The following is a 23,884-nucleotide window of genomic DNA, read 5'->3' on the forward strand; positions in this document are numbered from 1 at the left end:
AATAGATTTCTAGATAATGTACAAAGATGTTTTTCCAAAGAAATAAAAAAGAATCTTATGTGTAATTTGTCAGTTCTTTCATTTGGAAGAAAAAGCTCATCAATAATAAAGTTTTTTTTTATAAGAATGAAACCATCATAGGAATTAGCACAAGAAACCATTACTAGAACCTGTATAAGAAAAGAGTGAGCAGGAGAGGGGGGGGGGATGAGGAACAGGCTTTTTGCATGAAGAGTGGTTGATGATTGGAATATATTGCCTGAGCATGTGGTAAGTGTGGAGACAATGAATGTATTTAAGGCCCAGTATGATATACAGTGTGTGTGTGTGTGTGTGTGTGTGTGTGTGTGTGTGTGTGTGTGTGTGTGAGAGAGAGAGAAAGTAATACCCTTGATGACTTATATGATAATACAGTAATCTACAATTTATATGACCATTTCGGGAAGGCAGTTTGCCATTCTTATAATTGAAGGATCAGATAATTGAAGTACTATTACATGGTACTGTATTAGGAAGGGCCTTTGTTTTGAATGGTTAATTGCTGTAATAATATTAATAATTTTCTGAAGTATACTCTCATGAGGTGTACCAGATATTATAACATTTAAGAAATTTAATATTTATCTATGGCAATCAAAATAATTATGTTTTTCCACATTGATCTATTATTTGTTAGGCCACTGGTTTTCATTCGCTGTTCTTCTCACCACTCAACTAATGCAGAGGTTCCACAGGTTCTCTCATCATCCCTCTTCATTCTATATATCAATGACCTACTTCAGTTGCTTCCAACCCAATACACAGTTTTGTAGATGAAAGCACTTTGCACTCCTCCCTTTAATTTGATACTGTGGGGGAATTATTTATGCTATTTCAGATGAACATTTGCCATGGAAATATTTATAGAATATGCATAATGCAGAAACCAGATGCCTGTGCAGAAGTGGGAGTAGTGACTTGGTAAATGATGGGTTATTAATCATTCTAATTGTAGAAAGTATTTTTAACTTGGGTATATAGTTATGTTAAAGATACCAAGCAATTTTAAACCTGGTTTTACTCCATTTTTTCCAAGTAAGCAACAGACAAAATGTCAAGTTTGCGCCTGCAATTTATGCAAGACTAGCTGATCCCACAGGTAGTGCAAGACCAAGGCAACTCGTGGTAAAGGTGGAGCAAGCTCTGATCACTAATCTTAATATTTACCCTTAATGCCAAAACACATCTCCAAGAAGGGGATGTATGATGTTTTGTATTAAAGGCAAGGGGCCACTACCCAGACCGGTTTTGACCTTTATTGAGGTCTCATCAGTGGGAGCCAGGCTAGAAATACCAAGATTTAGTAATGCAGAGCTTGTAAGTATTTTACCAAAACAAGTTACCATAAGGTGTTATAACCTTATTAAATAAAATCTCAGGAGGAGATATAGATGTAGAAAGTATTTTTAACTTGGATATAGTTATGTTAAAGATACCAAGCAATTTTAAACCTGGTTTTACTCCATTTTTTCCAAGTAAGCAAACAGACAAAATGTCAAGTTTGCACCTGCAATTTATGCAAGACTAGCTGATCCCACAGGTAGTGCAAGACCAATAACTGAGTAAAACGAGGTTTAAAATTTCTTGGTATCTTTAACATAATCATTCTAATTGTTCTCCTCTGTATTGAGTCAAGCATTTTGAGTGAGCTCTTAGGGCCCCTACTCCAATTGTGAGAGCAGTATTCAATAACTGGGCAGATTTGTGATATGTAGACGGTTAACAGCTGTTCAGAGGTAAAGTAATGTCTTGAGCAAAACAGGAATTCTAGTTTTTTAGAAGCTAAGGATGCAATGGCTGTGATATGTTTATGCCAGGAGAAGCTTGGTATCAGGGTGATTCCAAGAAGAGAAATCTCATCTTGTCTGGAAATCTGAGTGTTGTCAAAAATAATGCTGAAGAAAATGGTTCCATCAATTGAAATCCTGTATGAAAGAGTCATACAGGATTTCAGTTGATGGAATTTTTCAATTTATGGAGGGTGGGGGGAAAGGATGAGAGGGCATCCTTGGAAGCTGAGAATGAAGGCCACCAAGAAGGGTGTGAGGGCTAGATTTTTCTGTCAGAGGGTGGTGTGTGTGATTGGAATGGATTGCCTTTGGATGTTGTGAGTGCAAGCAGTGTGAATGAATTCAAGAATAAGTATGGTAGTTGGTGTGTGAAGTATGTGGCCTCCCTTGATGAGTCTCTGACTCCCCGGAGGTCTCTCTCTTAATAATAATAATAGTAATAATAATATTTATTAAAACAGTTATTCAATTTAGTTAGGGAATCTTGCAGACTTATAGCAGATTTATTTAAAGTATGACATCATCCGCATAAAGCAAAGAGTTGACATTAACACCTCCAATTTTGATATCAGGTTTAATACAACTTTCCTTCATATTGTGATCCATATAGATAATGAATAACAGAGGGAATAATGTACATCCTTGTCTGACACCAGATTTAACATTAAACTTCCTTCAATTCTACCTGCTGACTTAAAACTCAAATAAAGACTAAGTATTGCTTGATATAATATCCCACAGCATATAACTGTAGTATTTCATTTTGAATAGCTTCTGTCTTGGCACCTTGTGAAATGCCTTTTCCAGATTTACATAACTTAAATACAGATCTTGGTTATATTCCCATGATTTCTCAACTATTTCTCGTAAAGCGAAAATCTGATACTGACAGCCTCTATTTGGCCTGATTCTAGCTTGTTCTTCACCAAGCTTCCCTTCCCAGGAACACTCAGTAGAGAAATATCTCTGTTATTCTCACATTCAGTTTTATTTCCCTTTTTATATATGTGTACTATGAGAGCTCTAATCCAATCATCTGGAATTCATCCCTCTGTCCAGGCCCTCTGAATTATGCTGTGCATCTGCTGTAAGACTTTTATACCTCCATACTTGAGCATTTCTGGTCGAATATCATCTACTCCAGCTGCCTTTCCACATTTTAGGCTTTTGATAGCTTTTTGTACTTCAAGTATGGATATATATTCCCGATTGCATGCCTGGTAATTTTTTTTTTACCACTGTGGTGTCACCGATTGTTCCATTTAGCAATTTTTCGAAGTAATTACTCCATACTTCAAGGATATCTTTTTCTTCAGTTTTCACATCACGTTTATCATCTCTAATTTCTTTTACAGCACTCTTTTCTCCATTTTTAAGCTTTTTCAATTACCTCCAGAATAGCTTGCCACCTTCTTGATGTTTATTTTCTATGTTCTTTCCATGACTTTTGTTTAGCTACTTTTACACAGTGTTTAGCTTTCTTACATTGTCTCTATATTCTCTAAGAGATCAAGCTGACTAATTAGCCAGGGACTGTTGATATATTTCTTCTTTTCATTCACTGCCTCTTTAACTTCTCATGTCCACCATGGAGTTCTGATTTTTCTATCCTTGCAGATAACCTGACCACATGACACTCTGGCTTTATCAATCAATGTTTTCTTCAGGATTTGCCATTGAATCTCCATAGTTTGGTTGCATCTCAAACTCTTTAATTTTTTTTACTAATGGTTGTGCATTTTAGTCTATAGTTCACATCTGAGAGCTGCTCAACTTTTATTCACTTTAAAACTTTCTTACATGTTCTTCTTTTCAATATGAAATTCAATTTTACTTTACCTTGCTTACCTCAGTTCTGTCTAAAGTAATGGAAAAAATCATTAATTCCCATCTCCTACACTACCTTGAAGACAACCACCTAATAAATGACAGCGAGTATGGATTCTGTTGCTTCCAATCAACAGTAGATCTGCTCACATGTGTCACCCATCTCTGGACAAATGCCATGGAGAAGTTTAGTGAATATCAAGTGGTTACACTTGATATCTCCAAAGCCTTTGACCAGGTCTGGCCCAAAGGCTTAAGCAAACTACCATCATTCGGTCTAACCCGGGACTTCTGTAGTTGGATTGCCAGCTTTCTGTCTGGACACACACACACACACACACACACACACACACACATACACACACACACACTGTGTGTGTGTGATGGTGGATGGTTCCCTGTCCTGTCACCATTCAATTAATGCTGGGGTTCCACAAGGTTCTGTCCTCTCACCAAACCTATTCCTACTATATATCAACAACCTACTTCAGTTGACCTCCATCCCAATATACAGTTTTGCAGATGACAGCACACTACACTCCTCACTTTCATTTGATAAACCTTGCCCTACACGACTCACCTCAACCTACAGAACATCAACCACCACCACCCTCAATTCCGATCTCCGAGTCATCCTACAGTGGAGTTTGGATAACCTTGTCAACTTCGATGCTAGTAAAACCCAGTTCTGTCTTATTTCCCACAAAAAAGAACCATTTTCCTTGAGTATTATTTTTTGATAACACTCAAATTCCCAGACAAGATGAGATTTCTCTTCTCGGAATTACCTTGACATCATGCCTCTCCTACCACAAACATTACCACAGAATTCATTATTTTAAGGTTATGTTAAACTGCAAAGCTGATCAATTTTTTGCCATTGCTGTTTAGTGTATGTTCTCCATATATTCTTATATTATTATTAATTTTCATGTTTCCAGTTCTTATATTTATTTATCTTATTATATGTTTAGAGTATATTCTCCATATATTCTTATATTATTATTAATTTTCATGTTTACAATTCTTACATTTATTTATTTTATTATATGTTTAGAGTATCTTCTCCATATATTCTTATATTATTATTAATTTTCATGTTTCCAATTCTTGCATTTATTTACTTTATTATATATATTTTGTAACTGATTATAGAATTCAATGTTTTCATCTTCTCTTTCTTCTTCTGGTGCATATAAATCAATTATTGTTAAATAACCTCTACCTATTTTTATTCGTTCATTCCATAATTTATAATATTTTAACTGTTTTGAAAGGGAATTATGAATCCAAATCATAACACCTGCTTGTGCTCTTTGGTCTCTGTCAACTCCACTATATATTAAATTAAAATTTTCAGTTCTCATGGTACCTTTTAATTTCTTTTTTGTTTCAGTTGTTACTGCTATTTGAAAATTTCTTTCATTTAATATTTGGTCTAATTCTATCGTGTTACATAGATTCATTTCGATCACCCTTCTCTGTTGGCTTAAAAGTAGATTAATGTTCTCTCTGTCAGGTGACTAGCCTGGCAATGGATAATCCAGTAGTAGGGATGCTACCTTGAGGCTTCTGAACTAGCTTTCTTCCAAATTTAAACCCATAGGAGGAATAGGGTATATTGAAAGAGTAGATTATAGAGGGGACATAGATATAGGCAGAAATGAAAAGACCCCATAGTCCTCGAGTACTGTAATAGCATAAGGGTCATAAAATAAGAAGAGTTGGCTGATAAGGCCTTATAGGAAAGATTAAAGTGAGTGGATCTTCCTCAAAGTGAGAGAAGAAGAAGATAGATCCAGCTAGGGGACCATGGGAGTGCCACTTCCCTTTACAATCAAAACTGACATTAACTCTAACAGAGTTGTTTGATTAATTCTGGCAATGTTCCAAGGAAACTGAAAAAGGGTAAAATAGCTCTATTACATAAAGGAGGCTCCAAGACAGAAGTAACAAACTAAACAGGCTACATGAAGCTAATTGTTTCAAACAAGGCATCCAAAGGTTTCCAAGCCTCCTGGACTACTCACAATTATGATGAATACAAAACATAAAAAGTTCCATGCTGGCTTGATCGTTGCCCAGAATAACAAGGATCTCATTGCTTGTTTAGGTGGAAGGCAAGCTTTGAAAAACATGTTACAGTCCCCTAATCAACACTATCTCAAGATATGTTCCCTAAATATAGAAGGGCTATCTAAATCCAAAACCATCGGCAAAATAGCCAAAGATAAAGCAGTTGATGTGTTGGCTCTCCAGGAAACCCATGTGCCTGACACAGCCCTCAATAGGCTAACGATCCCAGGACTCATTCTCATGTCTCATAACTGCCACCTCAAGTATGGCCTAGCAACCTATATCTGGCCTGGTCTCAAGGATATAACCCAAAGTGTTCCTGATACAGAATACTCCATAGGTATTAAAGTTTAAAATATCACCATATACAATGTCTACAAAACCTCCATCGCAATCCTGGCCTGATTAGATGGACCGACCTCCTCCTCACCCTGCTATCTATGTTGGTGACTTCAATTCTCATCACACTGCATGGGGCTATTCCTCTAACAACCGGGATGGTAATAATCTAGCTAACTTGATGGATTCATATAACTTGTATTTGAATTATGATGCCAAGCAGGACGGCACTCATTACTCAGCCAGATGGAATGGAACAGAACTATACCCCAGATCTGTGCATAGTCACTAAAGACTCCGAAGACCACCCTCTTCCATCAACCAGAACCATCCTTAACGGATTCCCTAATAGTCAACATCGTCCTACATTAATAGAAATAGGAACATCAATCCCAGTCATCAGCGGAACACCAATCATTAGTTGGAATCTCCACAGGTCCAATTGGACTGCATTTCAGAAACAAATCGAGTAAACCGTTAGAGCAATTCCACCCACTCCTAATTGCTATCCTAGATTTGTTAAACTACTCAAATCTGCAGCAAAATCCCCCTATCCCTAGAGGCTGCAGAAAACAATATATCCCAAGTTGGAGTAGAGAAAATGAGGAACTCCTAGCCAAATATGAGAAAACTGAAGATCCAACTATTGCTAAGGAGCTCATATCAACCGTGGATAAAAACAGAATGGAAAGATGGATCTCAACCATCAATGAACTCGATTTCATCACATCTAGTCGGAGAAGCTGGTCACTTCTGAGAAAATTAGTTGGAGCAGAGCCAATGACACACAAAACAACAGAGATAACTCCTGATCAAATGGCTAACCATTTATTGAAAACCTCCATGATTCATCCCAGCTCTACCAGCAGTAGACCTGGTAGAGCTGGGATGAATTCCATCTTCAGGATTTGTTTGCTGTACAAGCTTCCACCAAACAAATCCTGAAGACGGAACCTGAGCTTCCTGAACTCGTACACCCAGTATCTCGGGAAGAGGTACAAATAGCCTTAAAACTTACCAAGAATGGCAAAGCTGCAGGAGTGGACGGTATACTCCCTGAGTTCCTAAAACATCTTGGTCAACATGGCCAAACATGGCTGGCTGCCCTTTTCTCAGAAATCATGACTGGTAAACTACCAAAGCTGTGGTGGGAAGCCAAAATAATTGCCGTGCCCAAACCAGGGAAAGATCCAAATTATGTGAAAAACCTATGACCTATCTCCTTGCTTTGCACCACCTTTAGGCTCTTTGAAAGACTTCTCCTTAAAAGAATTTCCCCACTCATTGAAAGAGCACTCTTGACTGAAGAAGTTGCTGTGACCAGGTCCTGGCCCTGACAACTCAAATTGAAGCAGTCTTCCAGAAGAAACTTAAATCTGGAGCCACTTTCATTGACCTAACATCTGCTTATGACACTGTCTGAATCAGGGACCTCCTCCAAAAACTAGGAAATATTATAAAGTGTAAAAAACTTTCCACCTTTTTGATTCTATTCTCTCCAACAGAAAGATCCGGGTCCATATTGGCGGAAAAAAGAGCAGGCCCAGATTCCTTCACAACAGTCTTCCTCACGGCTCTATGTTATCCCCTATACCTTTTAACATCTACGTGTATGATCTACCTCATACCAGCTCAAGCAAGTATACGTATACCGATAACCTAGCGATCTTACATCAATCCACCTCCTTTACCAACCTAGAATCAACCTCGAATACAGACCCGAACACCCTGGAAGAGTACTTCAAGCAGTGGTACTTGAAGCCAAATATTTCACCTTACAATGCATAGGCAAATCTACAACTCAACCTTTCTTTCTGTGGAAAAATGGTAGAACACGAGCCTCACTCAAAATATCTTGGGGATGAGTCTGGACAGTATCCTAACCTATAAAAGGCACATCATCAACCTCTCCAATAAAATTAAAACCAGAAATAATATCATTTCAAGGCTTGCTGGAACAACCTGGGGGTTGCGGTGCAGAAGTCCTAAGGTCATCTGCAATAGCCCTCGCATTCTCTGCAGCAGAATATTGTGCCCCTATCTGGGAAAGAAGTACACACACTAACATTATAGACACCCAGCTAACTCTACCATGCTCACAATTAGTGGGACAGTGAGAAGTACCCCCCCCCTTTCTCCTGGCTGCCTATTCTATCTAACATTGCTCTACCACACACACGGAGAAGACAAGCTTCAATTAAGGAATTTAATAAAGCAATGAGCAACCCACTTCTGCCCCTACATCAGACTCTCATAAACCCACCAATTCTTTGCCTCAATTCCTGGTAGAAGATCCCTGTGCTCCGCAGCCTTGTTTTGATCTTCCTAAGAAGATTTGGTCGTCAATAAACAGGATCAGAACTAGTCAGGGCAGGTGTAGCTACCTACTACATAAATGGGGGCTGTCAGATCATCCTTATTGTGATTGTTCTCCCGTCGCTCAGACGATTATTCATATTATGTACAGCTGCCCAAGGTGCCAATTTCACGGTGGTGGCCTACACGACATTCACAAAGTGACAGATGAGGCCTTGAATTGCCTTTCCAGCCTGGACCTTGACCTTTAGTGGGTGTGGTGGTGGTGGTGGTTATGGAGGAAACAGAAGATTACGGTCCCGTCTCACCACGAAGACGTTACTCTTGTAGTCACTCTCATAGTCCTCGTTATGGTATCAACAGAACTCCTCCTCATGTTAGGAGATTGTGATGTAATGTGAAATAGGCCTCCTCTGATGGATCAAGTTTTCTCACACAAGACATAACTGCTCTCTACGTAAACCTAGGATACAGCTGCATTTATATTGTGAAGTGTTGTGAGAACATGCAGCCTTGTCATACTTGTTACAGCAGGACGATAATTGTCCCTGGCTTGATTATGACAAGTTACTTTTACTTTATTTATAAAAAAAAAAAATTAACTTAGAAAACCGGTTGTGCCTTTTATGTAATGAACTTTTATATGTTAAGATTTTCATCATTTGTTGCTGGAAATTGTGATTGTACTTTTCACTTACCAGTTTCATGTAGCCATAAGCATAAATAAATAAATAAAGCTCTATTACATGAAGGAGGCTCCAAGACAGAAGTAACAAACTAAAGACCAATTAATATATCAGAAATAGTTGTTAAAGTAGTATTGGAAAATTGAGTTAAAGGTAAAATTCAGCAGTGCATGAATAGAATACATTACTTTTTGGCTGGCACCATAGCTTTGTAAATGGTTGGTCCTGTTTTAGTAATTTACACACGTTTTATAATAGAGTGAGAACAATTAGATAAGGGAAATGATTGCACTATGATACTGCTGGACTTTGTGAAAGCATTTAACAGAATACTGCATGGTAAATTTACATAAGTTAGTGCTAAAAAAGAATATATGTGAAACCTGGTTTAATGGGTGGGGGGGAGGGAACTGACAGAGACACCAGGGAGTATTATATGGGGGCATGGAATCTAGGAGAATGAGGTGACTAGTGGAGTGCCCCAAGGTACTGTACTCTAGCCACTTCTCTTTAATTTGTATATTACTGGTATAGGGACAGATTTAATGGGTGTAGGGAGGATGCAAAACTGTGTGTGTGTGTGTGTGGGGGGGAATAGTAGTTGATAAAGGTGATGTGAATATCCTGAAAACATTAATTTTCTTTCAGTGGCAGCTTGTACATAAGTACTGTGATGACACTGCAGCACCTCCAAGGAAAAAACGAAAAAATTAAATATTGTTTCTGTTTATAAATAATAACAATGCCAACGGCATTATATAAATGCAATACAACATGTTAAAGGTTACAGCTTGTGTTCTGACATTGATTGAATAGTGAATAATTGGAATTGTTTGTTTAACTTTAGATTACGAAACAAATGCACTGCGATCTAACATAGTGTCAGAATTATCACATTCAGTCAATTGCGGCTAGACTCACCAATATTCGTTTGCACTTGTCACTGCACGTAACAAGGGAATCCGACACTGCTCAACGAGCAGTGTCGCTACGTATAAATTGTATGCTCGTGCACATTATTTCTGCGAGATAGGAAATTAGTGAGTGTACGTGGTGAGGGTGAAATATTTTGGTAAATCTTATTTAATTCTGTTAAAATAACATATAATTATTTATTTATTATAGATACAAAGCTGAATTATGATGAGTGTCACTGCTGAAAATATGAAAAGAATTATATTTTCTCAATTATCATTAATTGAAAAAATAGAAATAAAAAATAAAGGTCGTCCTACTCCAGATATTATTATTAGTCAGGAAGGAATAAGTAAAAATAAATATACATAAGCTCTTTTAACAGTGAGTGTATCAAAAGATTAAATGGTTTTGTGGTTGCGAAACTAGAAATGCCCTATTTTGTTTTCCTTGTTTCTTTTTGGCGGCAATACTGTATGGGCTCATAGTGGTTTTACAAATATAAACAAATAAAAGAAAAATATGAAAGTATCAAAATTCTCAAAAACGCATGGAAAATGTTATTTCGTTTTCATTATTAGGAGAAGTTCATATTTCCGAACAACTTCGTGAGGCTTATAGAACATCAAAATTGAAACATAATGAAGAGTAAAGAAAAACAAACCGAGAAATATTATCAAAAATAATATATTGTATAAAATTTTGTGGCAAATTTGAATTATCCCTTCGGGGACATAAATGAAAGTGATTATCTGAAAATCTGGGAGTATTTAAGGGGTTAATAAATTTCATTGCAACTTTTGATGCTTCTTTGCAGAAACATTTAGATAACAATTTGGTGTTTAAAGGGACATCAAAAACTATTCAGAACGAATTATTACAATGCATATTAAAAGTTTGTCACGATCTATAGCATCAGAAATCAATGAAACATTGTATTTAGCAGTCATGGTTGACGATACCACAGATGTTTCTGAGCATACACAAACAGTGATTGTTTTCCGTTATGAACTTTGAGATATAGTTTATGAAAGATTTTGAGGATTTTTCACTCCAGAAAATGCAACGGCAGATGGCCAAAATATTTACTTAACGAAATAAAGAAAGTATTGAAAAATGATTCGAATAAGTTAATAGCTCAAACATATGATAGAGCTGATGTTATAATAAAATGAATATAATAAAAGCAGTTTCAAATATCTGTAATTCAGAATGCTGTGAGTTTGCTAGTACTACTAAAATTATGGAAAGTAAAGAAGTGTGTGATAGTATCTGCACAGAAGCAAAAGAAAGATTTGTATTTACCAATCATTTAATAACTGCTAAACTGATTTTTCAGGAAACTTTTGAGAGTTTTCATAAAGAGCTACCAACTTATGACATAAAATAAATATGTCAAGTTTATTCAATTCTTGTTCAAAAAATTTAGAAACAGAATTACAAATTTTGCTCTAGAAAAGAATTTCACAATTTTAAAGGATTACTTTCATTATTAAATGAAGAAAATTTAGCAAATGTTTTTAGTGAAATAATTAAAGTTATAAAAATTTTAGTAACAATTCCAATGACTACAGCAGAACTGGAAAGATATTTTCCTACTTTAAAAATGGTGAAATCATTTAAGGAATACTATGAACCAAGAGCGGTTAACAGCTCTGGCTATTTCAACTGAAAAAAACATGATTTTGGAAATTACAAATTTTAATAAAGCAAAATTTTTTAATATGTAAATTTACTTATTAATAAATTGAAAAAATGAATTATTTTTCTTATTTTATATATGCAGCACCTCCACTTAAAATTTTCACCAACCACCACTGTTTTCTTTATTGCTTTCTTGTAGGATGTATTGAAACAAGTTTTAGAAACAGATTTAAAAGCTTCTATACATTTTGCTCGGGTGTTTATGAAACCAGGGTAAGTTGTACTGACATCTTTTTTATATGTAAACGCATGGAAAGGCTTATGTTTTGTCAGTTTATGCTAGTTTATTTTCACGTTAATGATTACAACATAGAAGAAAATAATTAATATTTATTAACTTATTAATAAACCATAATAAACCACTCGGCCGACTTGGCTAGCCGAGTGGTTAGCATGTCTGCTCTCCAGCCAAATGGCTGCTGGTTCGAATCCTGCCATAGGCATGGATGTTTGTGATTGTCTGTGGAAATACTAGTGGTGGCAGTCGGTAGATGGCGTTGGTGTAGCTACTGGATTGAGTGGTGGGGACAGAGATACAGAGTAGGTGTCCTCCCTCGATGAGTCTTTGGACTTCCTATTAGTATCACATAATAATAATTATTATTAACTGTATTTTGCTGGTATTATATCCAGCATCTTTAGCACACAAGAACAGTTTTTCACAGTACACGAAATAATTTGGTATAAACAATAATTTGGTATAACAGTGGGACTAGTTTAAAACAATTGTAATGGACAACACAAGGAACTAAAGTCCTAATTCCTGTCAGGTGTCTTCTCCCTCCAGGAGATCGACTACCATGTGTCTCCACCATGTCCTACTCTGCACCTCCCTGTTGCATTCCTTGTATGAGAGATAGGTCCAGTCTTCTATATTTTTCATCCACTCCAGTCTTTGTCTTCCTCTCCTGCTCTTTTCCTCAACAGTTCCTTCGAAGTCTCCTTTGTAGGCAGTTATATCTAAGAATGTGTCCGAAATAGCTGACTTTTCTCTGTTTAATTTCTTTTATCAGGCTTCTGTTTTCACTAATCATCTCTAGACCTCTTCATTTGTCTTTTTGCCTTTCCATGATATCCTCATAATTCTTTGCAGCATCCACATTTCAAAGGCCTCCAGTTTTTTCACACTCAGATTGGAGAGTGTCCTTGTCTCCACTACATATAATAATGTGGACCATATGTAACATTTGGAGATTCTTAGTCTTGTTTTCAGATTTAATTCTCTAGATGTCAGTAGATTTTTCATATCAAAAGTTGACCTTCTAATTTCATCTTTTGTCCTGCCATTCTCTGTGATCAAGTGTCCGAGATATATATATATATACCTCGGACACTTGGAAATAAATTAGAACAGGTACACCTGTTCTAATTTATTTCCTTTTATGTTGATGTATATTTTTAATATTTTCTTTTCTCTAGAAATTGTCATGATTTTTGTTTTTTAAAGTTGAAACTGAGGCCATACTGTTCACTGCACTTGAGGGATTCATCTATAAGAATCTTGATGTGAGGTCATATTTGTTTTCAGCTAGAAGAACCATGTCATCTGCATATCTTAGGTGAATAATATTTCTTTCCCCTACAGTGATTCCTTTGAGGTTACTAATTTTATTAAATATTTCCTCTGTGTATAGGTTAAAGAGAATCAGCGACAAGGCACAGCCTTGTCTCACACCTTTCTGAACTAGGAATTCTTCTGAGGTCTCTCCATTTATTCTCAAAGATGCACTCTGTTCCTGGTAAAGATTAGTGATTAGCATAATGTCTTTTCTATCCATGCCTATTTTTGAAATGATTTCAATTAATTGCTCATGTTGAACATTGTCAGATGCCTTTTTGTAATCTATGAAGCAGAGGTACACATCTTTTTTGTTTTTCTAGATATCTTTCTATTATTATTATTATATAACACCTCCAGGGAGTCCAAAGACTCATCGAGGGAGAAGAACTACTCTACAACTCTCCGTCTCCCCCTACGGCAACTACTTTTATGTACACCAACTCCATCTACCTCCGACCACCACCGCTAGTATTTTCACAGATGATCACAAATATCCATGCCCACGCTTGGTTTTGAACTTGCGGCCTTTTGGCTGGAGAGCGGATATGCTAACCACTTGGCCTACCAGGCCGGCATGATGGTTCTGATGTTAAAAAAATACCTTCTCTTGTACCTACATTTTCCTCAAACCACTTTGTGTATCATTTATGTCTATGTTTATTTTTCTTTTATTTCTTTCAAGAATAATGTATAAGAGGACTTTTGATACTTGACTGATGAGGCTAATTGACCTGAACTCTTCACATCTTGTAGTTTTTTTTTTTCTGAGGGGGGGTGGGAGGGGGTGGAGGGAGTTGGAACAAAAATTGAGTGATTGATATTTTTCACAAAATCCAGAAATCCAGTTTCGTTTATCTTGTTGCATAGTTTTGTTAGGAATTTCAGTCCTCTTTAATCTAGAGCCTTCAACCATTTTGCTGAGATATTATCTATTCCTGCGGCTTTATGCAGTTTTAGTTTTCTGACGGCATTTTCAACTTCACAGAGTAAAATGGATGGTTCTTCTAAATTTTTCTGTTCAGGAATATTATTTCTTTGTTGCTGATTTAATTTCCTTGTGTATTCAATCTATCTTTCCATGATTTATTTTTTATCCATTAGAATATGATCTCTTGAATCTCTAATGATGCTTGCTTGATTTACTGTATTTGTCCTGCTTGTCATTCCCGTGATCTTTTCATGCATTTCTATCAAGGTTTTTAATGTCTGTACATTTATTCCTAATCCATTCCTCTTTGGCTTTCCTGTATTCTTTTTTTATTTCTTTATTCATGCTTTTATATTCATGTTTGTTCTTTAACTTTTTTCTTTGTTCCATCAACTTTAGTATTTTTTCATTTATCCAAGGTTTATTCCTTTTATTTTTTAATTGTGGGAGTATATTTTTGTCTGCTTCATTGCTGCTATTCTTGAATGTTTGCTAGTTCATGTTAATTTCATCAATTGGTCTTCTATTTTCTGTGTGAGTAGTGATGTCAGACTTCTTAAGGGATTTTATAATTTTTTTTTATTTTAAACAAATTATGGACTCTTCAACCATGTTATTATTATTATTATTATTAAGACAGACCTCCAGGGAGTCAGAGACTCATCAAGGGAGGCCACATACTACACACACCAGCTATCATACTTATTCATTTACACTGCTTGCACTCACAACATCCAAAGATAATCCATTCCAATCACCCTCTGATAGAAAAAATCTAGCCCTCACACCCTTCTTGGCAGCCTTCATTTTCAGCTTCCAAGGATGCCCTCTCATCTTTTCCCCACCCTCCATAAATTGAAAAGTCTCAATCATATCACTCCCTCTTTCTCCTATTTGCTAGTGTCTGCAGTCTTCATAATCAGTATTCCACAATCCTGATATAATTTTTAACACAATCCTTTGTACTCTCTGCAATATATCAGAATTACAACGGAAACCAGAAGACCAGACCTGTGCGCAATAGTCTAAGTGAGGTCTTATCAAAGCCTTGTAAAGAGACAAAATAACATCCTTATCTTTACATATGAACGTTCGTTTCAGCATTGCATTTATCTTTTGAGTGTATTTTCAATCTTTGCCAAATGGCATCTGAACTTCAATTTATCTATTAACACTCCAAGAACCCTAGCCCCCCTCACCAGTTTCCTCTAGCCTAATCCCACCAATATAATACAGCATTGGATATTTAATCATGCTGAAGTGAATGACTACATTTACTTACATCAAACTGATACCTGTTTTCCCATGCCCACAATTCCAGCCTATTCAAATCATTCTGCAAAGACTGCATATCAGCAGCATTCCTGATTACCCTGCCTATCTTTGCATCATCAGCAAGTAGTTATTTGTCGTTTGTCAAATCCTTCCCAATATCATTAATGTACAGAGTGAATAACAGCGGACCAAACACTGAACCTTGTGGTACACCACTTGTTATTTATTTATTTTTTTATTTATTTTTAATCTTTGTACTGTTTATGGGCAGTACTACCCTTACATCATGTCCAGACATTTCGTCCGGACTTGATATAGGCCTAAGCCTTTACAAGTGTTTCACCCTATGCCTATTCCAGTTATCATAGTAGTCATTCTCTAGTGGCAACGCCATGCCACCAGTGTGCCCTGTATGGCCCTCAAAGAAAGAACTTTTATATCCTTTTGTGTAAGCCAAAGCTGTTTTAAGTTCTTATAGCTATCTACACTCATTACGCCATGTATAGAGATGGTTTAGCTGGTAAACCTCGGAGTTGCCCCATGTTCCTCCTGTATCTTACTAACTAGATCTGGGTTATTTTTATAATAATTTACTTTATTATTATGGCTATAGGCTAGTGGGCGCCCTGTTGCCACCACCTGGGCATCAACTACCCAAACGTCACCACCTCTTTTAATCACTAAGTCTGGCTTATGCAAACCCGCAGAGGTCCTATAATGTGGTGCCACCGCAGTCTGCCAACCTTTGTTCTTAAAGCGGTTGTTCAGAATGGAGACCATGGCATCATGCCTCCTCATGTGGACCCCATGGGTGCGGAAGCAACACTGGGCTATATGAGACAGTGTCTTACTGTAATGGCAGCCAGCCCTACAGTTGGAGTTGTCACTACCCCATCGAGCTGTGCAGACTCGAGTAGGCAGCATTGATCCTTGTCCTGATAAGGTCAATATACTCGAACCCACATAGGAGTCTGGTACCATCCCTTACCCAATCATGCTGGGGAGGCACCAGATATGACTCTTTTAAAGGAGCACCATCTACAGAACAGTGCAACAGAGATGCCCATCTCTTGTATTCTCCAGGTGGTGACTCGATTAAAGTACCTTGATAATGGGACCAGCCTTTAGCCTGCCTAAAGTCTTCTTGTATTAATGGGCTATAGAAAGCCTCTCTGCAGATGGGGGGAAGAAGATAGTTCTAACTGCGCGATTCTTGATAGCTGCAGGCGTGGGATCAGCCATCTAAGTGATGGAACCCCAAGCCCACTATCCTTCAGCCTCTCATGTGGACCCCATGGGTGCGGAAGCAACACTGGGCTATATGAGACAGTGTCTTACTGTAATGGCAGCCAGCCCTACAGTTGGAGTTGTCACTACCCCATCGAGCTGTGCAGACTCGAGTAGGCAGCATTGATCCTTGTCCTGATAAGGTCAATATACTCGAACCCACATAGGAGTCTGGTACCATCCCTTACCCAATCATGCTGGGGAGGCACCAGATATGACTCTTTTAAAGGAGCACCATCTACAGAACAGTGCAACAGAGATGCCCATCTCTTGTATTCTCCAGGTGGTGACTCGATTAAAGTACCTTGATAATGGGACCAGCCTTTAGCCTGCCTAAAGTCTTCTTGTATTAATGGGCTATAGAAAGCCTCTCTGCAGATGGGGGGAAGAAGATAGTTCTAACTGCGCGATTCTTGATAGCTGCAGGCGTGGGATCAGCCATCTAAGTGATGGAACCCCAAGCCCACTATCCTTCAGCCTCGCATGGAAATATGTAACAGTGTCAGGCGGCATTCGTTGCGGAAGCATGCACTGGGCTATATGAGACAGTGTCTTACTGTAATGGCAGCCAGCCCTACAGTTGGAGTTGTCACTACCCCATCGAGCTGTGCAGACTCGAGTAGGCAGCATTGATCCTTGTCCTGATAAGGTCAATATACTCGAACCCACATAGGAGTCTGGTACCATCCCTTACCCAATCATGCTGGGGAGGCACCAGATATGACTCTTTTAAAGGAGCACCATCTACAGAACAGTGCAACAGAGATGCCCATCTCTTGTGTTCTCCAGGTGGTGACTCGATTAAAGTACCTTGATAATGGGACCAGCCTTTAGCCTGCCTAAAGTCTTCTTGTATTAATGGGCTATAGAAAGCCTCTCTGCAGATGGGGGGAAGAAGATAGTTCTAACTGCGCGATTCTTGATAGCTGCAGGCGTGGGATCAGCCATCTAAGTGATGGAACCCCAAGCCCACTATCCTTCAGCCTCGCATGGAAATATGTAACAGTGTCAGGCGGCATTCGGAGCCATGATCTCACGGCAGAATGGATATCCCTGTCCATTTGGGACAGTACCAAGATATAAACCTTGCAGACTCAGATCCCCCGTATACCACTTTCTATCAGATATCTGTCAGCCATCCTATTATCCATGCTAATATTGTATAACCCAAAACCATTTTCTCCAATTTATGCTACAGTCTGCCATGCTGTATTCTGTCAAAAGCCTTAGCAAAATCCAAAAGTATCATGGTTTATTCATTCCCCTTGTCTAGTTCAATGGTTACATTGTTATAGAATGTGAGCAAGTTGCTAAAACACGACCTTCCCTTAGTAAGCCCATGTTGTTTATTTGAAAGTAGAGATTCACTGTCAACCCATTTCTGAATGTAGGCCCTAACAGTTTTTCCAAAATCTTCACCACCACTCCTGAGATACTAATTGTTCGATAGTTGGATACACTGGTCTTTGCATGACCCTTGTACAATGAAATTACCATACATTCCTTCCATTCCTGCAGAATCTTCCCTGTTCTGAGACTCATATTAAACATCCTGGGCAAAGGAATGGCCAGTTCAGCTGAACACTCTTTTTAGCACTTCATCTAGTGAAAAAGCTAACAGTGAGCTCAATGTTGCATTCACCAGGTTGATAGCTTTTAACAAAATGGGCACTCATTAACTGAACAACCTGTTTTGCATCTGTAACCCTCATGCCATCTGGATTTAGAAGAGTTATTCTTTCATATTCATTCTTTCTTTTATTTGCAGCATATCGATAGAATTCTTTAGGGTTGTCTTTAGCACACAGAGCCAGTTTCTTTTCATACTCAGACTTTGCTTTCCGTACAACAGTTGTTATTGTGTTAGATTGCACCTCACACCAGATGGCTTCAACTTCAGTGCCACATGAAATATTTAACATGACAATTTTTGTATTAGATTTAAGAGTCTGGATTACCCATTGTCTGCGTAGTTAGCCTAGTGGCTTTGCACTTCACAACCACATGCCTGGGAAAGAAGTGTCCTAGGTTCTGTTCCCATTGACGACTTGAGGAGCTGACAGATCTTCCTCAGCCATAGCCAAGTTAGCCGGTCTTGGGCGTGGACAGCAGGGTTTTTCTCCCCAGTTTATCTGGGATTTTTCCTCCCGCAAACAGGCAAACCGTTCCCCTGAACGCACATGGACTACTGTCATGAATGTGTCCCAGCCATATGCTTGTCCTGAGCCCGGATAAAATTTGGGGGGTTGGGGAAAGCAATGGTGAACTACCCTGTAAAAATCTCACCAGGATTTCTTTGTGGGCAATGCCCACAAAGAATTTGGGCAGAATGTGGGCAAATTAGGGAGAGTGGGCAAAAGAATGTGAGCAAATTAGGGAGAAAGGTTAAATGGGTAGAATATGTGCCTTCCATATTCTTGGGATTCTTAGACCATTGTTATTGTTAAGATTAGGGTGGTTGATAAGAATCTCACTGGCTTCCTTAAATTTATGTTCATACCATGTTTTGGTGTGAATGTAAACAACAGGTGCTTTTCCAGTCAAATCCTATGTTAAGTGTTCAGGGCATGATCAGAAAGGCCAGCTTCTCCATAGTTATTATATTTAATGTGTCATTATGTTCCTTTTGTCTGATAGGAATTGTGCATCTTGTTTCCCCTATATAGTGTAGATTATGGGTGCAATAAATACAGTATACTCCAGAGTGGGCCAGCGTAGGGAGTGGGTCTTTGGATGAGCCTCCTACAAAATTAAAGTAAGTTCTTTAATTTTGTAGGAGGTTTAAAGGTGGCTTTAAGGTTGTATTTCTGTAGTATTCTGTTTATTTTATCTGATGTTCCTTTAATGTATGGAATGGTTACAGTTTTATTGTAGTCTAGTTTATCTTGGTTTTTATTTTGTTGATAGTATTTTGGCTCTAACCATTTTTTAGGAAAGTATTGCTGATAACTTTAAATTCATCTTTAGTGTATTAAGGACACCTAGTTTTTGTGTGGGGTGGTGGTATGAGTTTATGTATATATATTGGCCAGTATGTGTAGGTTTCTGGTCAAACAGGAAAGACTGCCAGAAAGAAGTGTGACAAATGTATCTAGAAACAGATTTTCAATCTCAATTGTTAACTGTGTGTGTGTGTTGTTTGTTTAGGTGGCTGAGGAAAGTGTTTAATGTTTGGCAGCCATGGGGCTAGATAGCAAAAACATCGTCAACATATCTAAGAACTTTGGGGTTTAAAGGACAGGAATCTAGAGCACATTGCTTAAAATATTCCATATAAAAGTTACCAATGGGGGGATAATGGTTAGCCCATGGCTGTGCCTTCTTTTTGTAGGTAGAAAGCGTTTTGCAACACAAAATAACCAGAATGTAATACATGCTCAAAGAACGCCATGATATCTGGAGGGAATTTGTCCTGTAAAAGAAGGATTGTGTCATTGATTGGGACATTTGTGAAGAGGGCAGAGACATCAAAAACTGACTAATAAATCATCTTTTTCTAATTTAATGTCTTTGATTATGTTTATAAAGTGTTGTGTGTTTTTAATATGCATGCAGGAAGATATCTACATAAACAATCATATCATCCACTCCAACAGTATGGTATTCTAAAAACATTTACACACAGATTGATCTTAGGTACATCAGAAAAGATAGCCAAAATACTTATAAAATATAACCTTTGCACTGCATTCAAATCACATGTTAAATTAGCAACTCTGATCCGCTCTCCTAAGGATAAAATCTATCCCCTAGCATATCCTGTACTGTATGAAGTTTCCATGTGACTGTGACTCAGTCTGCTATGAACAGACAGGAAGACCTATTAATATCTGCATTGCAGAACATAAAAATACATTCACGACTATTATTCTGGCAAGTCTGGACTGGCAAATAATGCTTTGGACACTCATTTGCACAAGATTAGATGGAAGAAAACCAATATGATACGTAGAAGTCGTTATAGGTCAGAAAGATTATATTCAGAATCAACTATGGCTATGAAGCATTCTTCTAACAAGTTAATTAATGCAAATTACTGCAACTGAAAACAAGTACAGTTGCATTAATTTGCTGAAAATTTGGAACACTGTCATCTTAAGATTAGCTTCTGCATAGCTGTAATACTTCTTGTTTATGACATTAGAGGGTGCCAAATTTATATGTTAGATCTTTTGTCTGTTACAGTTTGAATTATTCCAGTTAGTAGTTGTTGTGTTAACTGAAACATGTAGTGTGCTCTGAAGATACTGGTTTAAAATTCAGCGAAATATAAGCCAGTCAATAAACATCTTCTGTATAATTTAGTTCATTTGGTTTAATCATCATCATCATCAATTTTCTGATATGTATCCCCAAGAGGTGTTCATATTATTATGACAGCAGTACATTATGAAGTTTACATTATTATTAATCTCCTATCAAACAATTTTCTCCAAACCAATCTATACTACTTGTGAACACTCCAACATTGTTATTCTAACATTTCATGCTTCTGAGGCATTTCAGATTGCATCAATTCACCTAGACCTCGGTCTTCCTGCCATCTTGGCATCAAACACCTGTTTTGCTAACCTTTCCTGACCCATTGTCAGGAAAGGTTAGCAAAGTCAGGCCATACCAGCTTAGATTAGCTTTGCCAACGCATTCTTGAATGTCAGTAATGTGAAGGTCCTTTCTAATTATCTTCATTTTTAATGTGATTCTGCCATTGATGCTTTCAGATCACTCGTTTCATTTTTCTCGGAACCGTAATATATCTGTGGTCTCTAATCTTTGATCGAGTACTTTATTTCTATCCCATAACTTAAAACGAGTGTGAACACTTGTTGTATACTGCTAGTTCTGTGTTTTTGGCTAATTTCTCTCTTATTCCATATAAATTTATTCGGCTGGCAACCTACCATACCAGCTTTGCTTATTCTGTTGTCTATTTCCAGATTTAACCTGCCATCTTCACTAAAAACTGTGCCTAAATAACTGAAATATTTTACTTGTTCTATAGGATCTCCATTTCAGTATGCAGCTGAAGTTTTCTATTATCCTGCCTATTATCATAGTTTTGGTCTTTTTAATGCTGATTTTCGTGCCAAATTTGTCATAGTTGCAATTTAGTTAGAAAATCCTGGAGACTTTCACTAGATGTGTTTAGAAGTACATCTGGATAAAGCAAAGAGCTCAGTTTGACATCTCCAATTCTAATATCAGGCCTAATGCCACTTTCTTTCATAACATGATCCATATAGATGATGAATAAGAGTGGAGATAATGTGCATCCTTGTCTTCCCCTGATTTTATATCAAACCATCTTTCTGTATTTCCTGCAATTTTAACATCTACTGTTAAATTTGCATGACTGACAACTTAAATATAAACTATGTATTGCTATGTATAAATGTTCTATTCAACCCATATAATTGTAGCGTTTTGAATAGCTTTTCTCTGGGAACCTAGTTATTTGCCTTTTCCAGATCTGATCTGATCTGGTCTTGACGACCCCTACTTGTTCTCCTTCAGGTTTCTCTTCCAAAATCGTTCTCAATCTTTTTTCAAGTATTCTTTCATAAATCTTACCTGGAACACTTAGTAGAGAAATTCCTCTGCAATTCTCACATTCAGCTTTATTCCTTTTTTTATAGATGGATATGTAGATGAATGGTAGTAGAGGATCAGTGTAGTGGTGAAGACGGAGAGTTGTACAATAGGTGTCCTCCCGCGATGAGTCTTCGGACTCCTTGGAGGTGTCACAAATAATAATAATATTATGAGAGCTCAACTCTAATCATTGGGAATTCGACCTTCTGACCATAATTCGACCTTCTGAATTATGCAAAACTTTTATACCTCCATACTTAAGCATTTTTGTAGAATGTTATTATCATTATTTTGTGACACCTCCAAGGAGTCCAAAGACTCATCGAGAGAGGGCACCTACTTTACACCTCTCCATCTGCACCACTTAATTCACCAACTGCTATTACCATCATCATCTACACCAATGCCATCATTGCCCACCATTATTACCAGTATTGTTTGTCTGTAAATTGCATTTATTCTGAAGACCAATTTGTCTGTATGCGTGATGAAAAACCTGAGTTTCTGAGAGAAAAAAATCTGCTATCTCCATATGAGATCGACTAACTCACCATCAATTAAAAAATTATATATATAATGATTCCTCCTGTCATGATGAGAATCGAATTTGTGCCTTTTCCAGTTGAAGGGTGAAATGTCCCATCGTTCTTCCATTTGCACTATGGAGGCTCATATCATCTACAGTCCAACTTCCTTTCCACATTTTAAATTTTTGATGGCTTTTTCTACCTGAAGTATTGATATTTACTCCTCTTTGCATTCTTGAAAATTTTCTAGTGCAGTTCTGTAACTGTCTGTGACAACCATTTTCTGTTTGGTTTGTTTAATAGTCTTTCAAAGTAATTACTCCAGACATTTAGGATATCCTTATCTTCAGTTTTCATGCCACCATATCATCTTTGATTCCTTTTACAGTACTCTTTCCTTCATTTCTAAGCTGCTTCAATAACCTCCAGAACATTTTGCCACTTTCCTGATATTTATTTTCCATACTCTTACCAGAATATTGCTCTAATACCATAAAAATAAGTTATAAACAATGTTCAACACCTGCTTGGAGCAACTGACGAGGCTAGAGATCTTGGAGTTATGGTGGATAGAAAGTTGAAGTTTAAAGGTCACTTAACAAAAATGCAAATACAACTCAGAGAATAATTGCAATTCTGAAACAAACATTGACATGTAAGGATATGGAGGTCATTTTGCCTCTTTACAAGGCCTTAATATGACTGCACCTCGAGTACTCCACACAGATTTGGTCTTCTGTGTTCCAAAAAAAGAAGCTGTTATGGAATGTAGATTACGATAGATTGTGAGCATGGGAACTGCAGACATGAAACTGAAGAAATTGAAGAGATATGATAGTATTCCATAAACTTTTGAGAGGACATTATGGGATATCAGTTGATGAAATTTATCATTATATGGAAGGTGGGAAGATAACAAGGGGGACATCTGTGGAAGTTAAGTTTGCATGCATTTGAGAATGGGGTAAAAGTGAGATATTTCTCTCAGGGAGCCAAATGAGTGAAACTGTTTGTCTATTGAA

General features: G+C 37.4%; 1 protein-coding gene across 2 annotated transcripts in view; it reads left to right on the top strand.

Moving 5' to 3' along the window:
- Positions 1 to 23,884, top strand: part of cin (Molybdenum cofactor synthesis protein cinnamon) — a 377,936-nt gene that overhangs the window by 316,389 nt on the left and 37,663 nt on the right. For both annotated transcript variants that reach the window (XM_090403113.1, XM_090403112.1), the window contains one exon: positions 11,832 to 11,905. In XM_090403113.1, the coding sequence (XP_090259239.1) occupies positions 11,832 to 11,905 (74 nt within the window). The remainder of the gene's footprint in view (positions 1 to 11,831; positions 11,906 to 23,884) is intronic.

The sequence above is a fragment of the Typopeltis vanoorti genome, chromosome 13, assembly GCF_054136105.1.
Source record: "Typopeltis vanoorti isolate ZY-2024b chromosome 13, IOZ_Tvanoo_1.0, whole genome shotgun sequence".
NCBI lineage: Eukaryota > Metazoa > Arthropoda > Arachnida > Uropygi > Thelyphonidae > Typopeltis > Typopeltis vanoorti.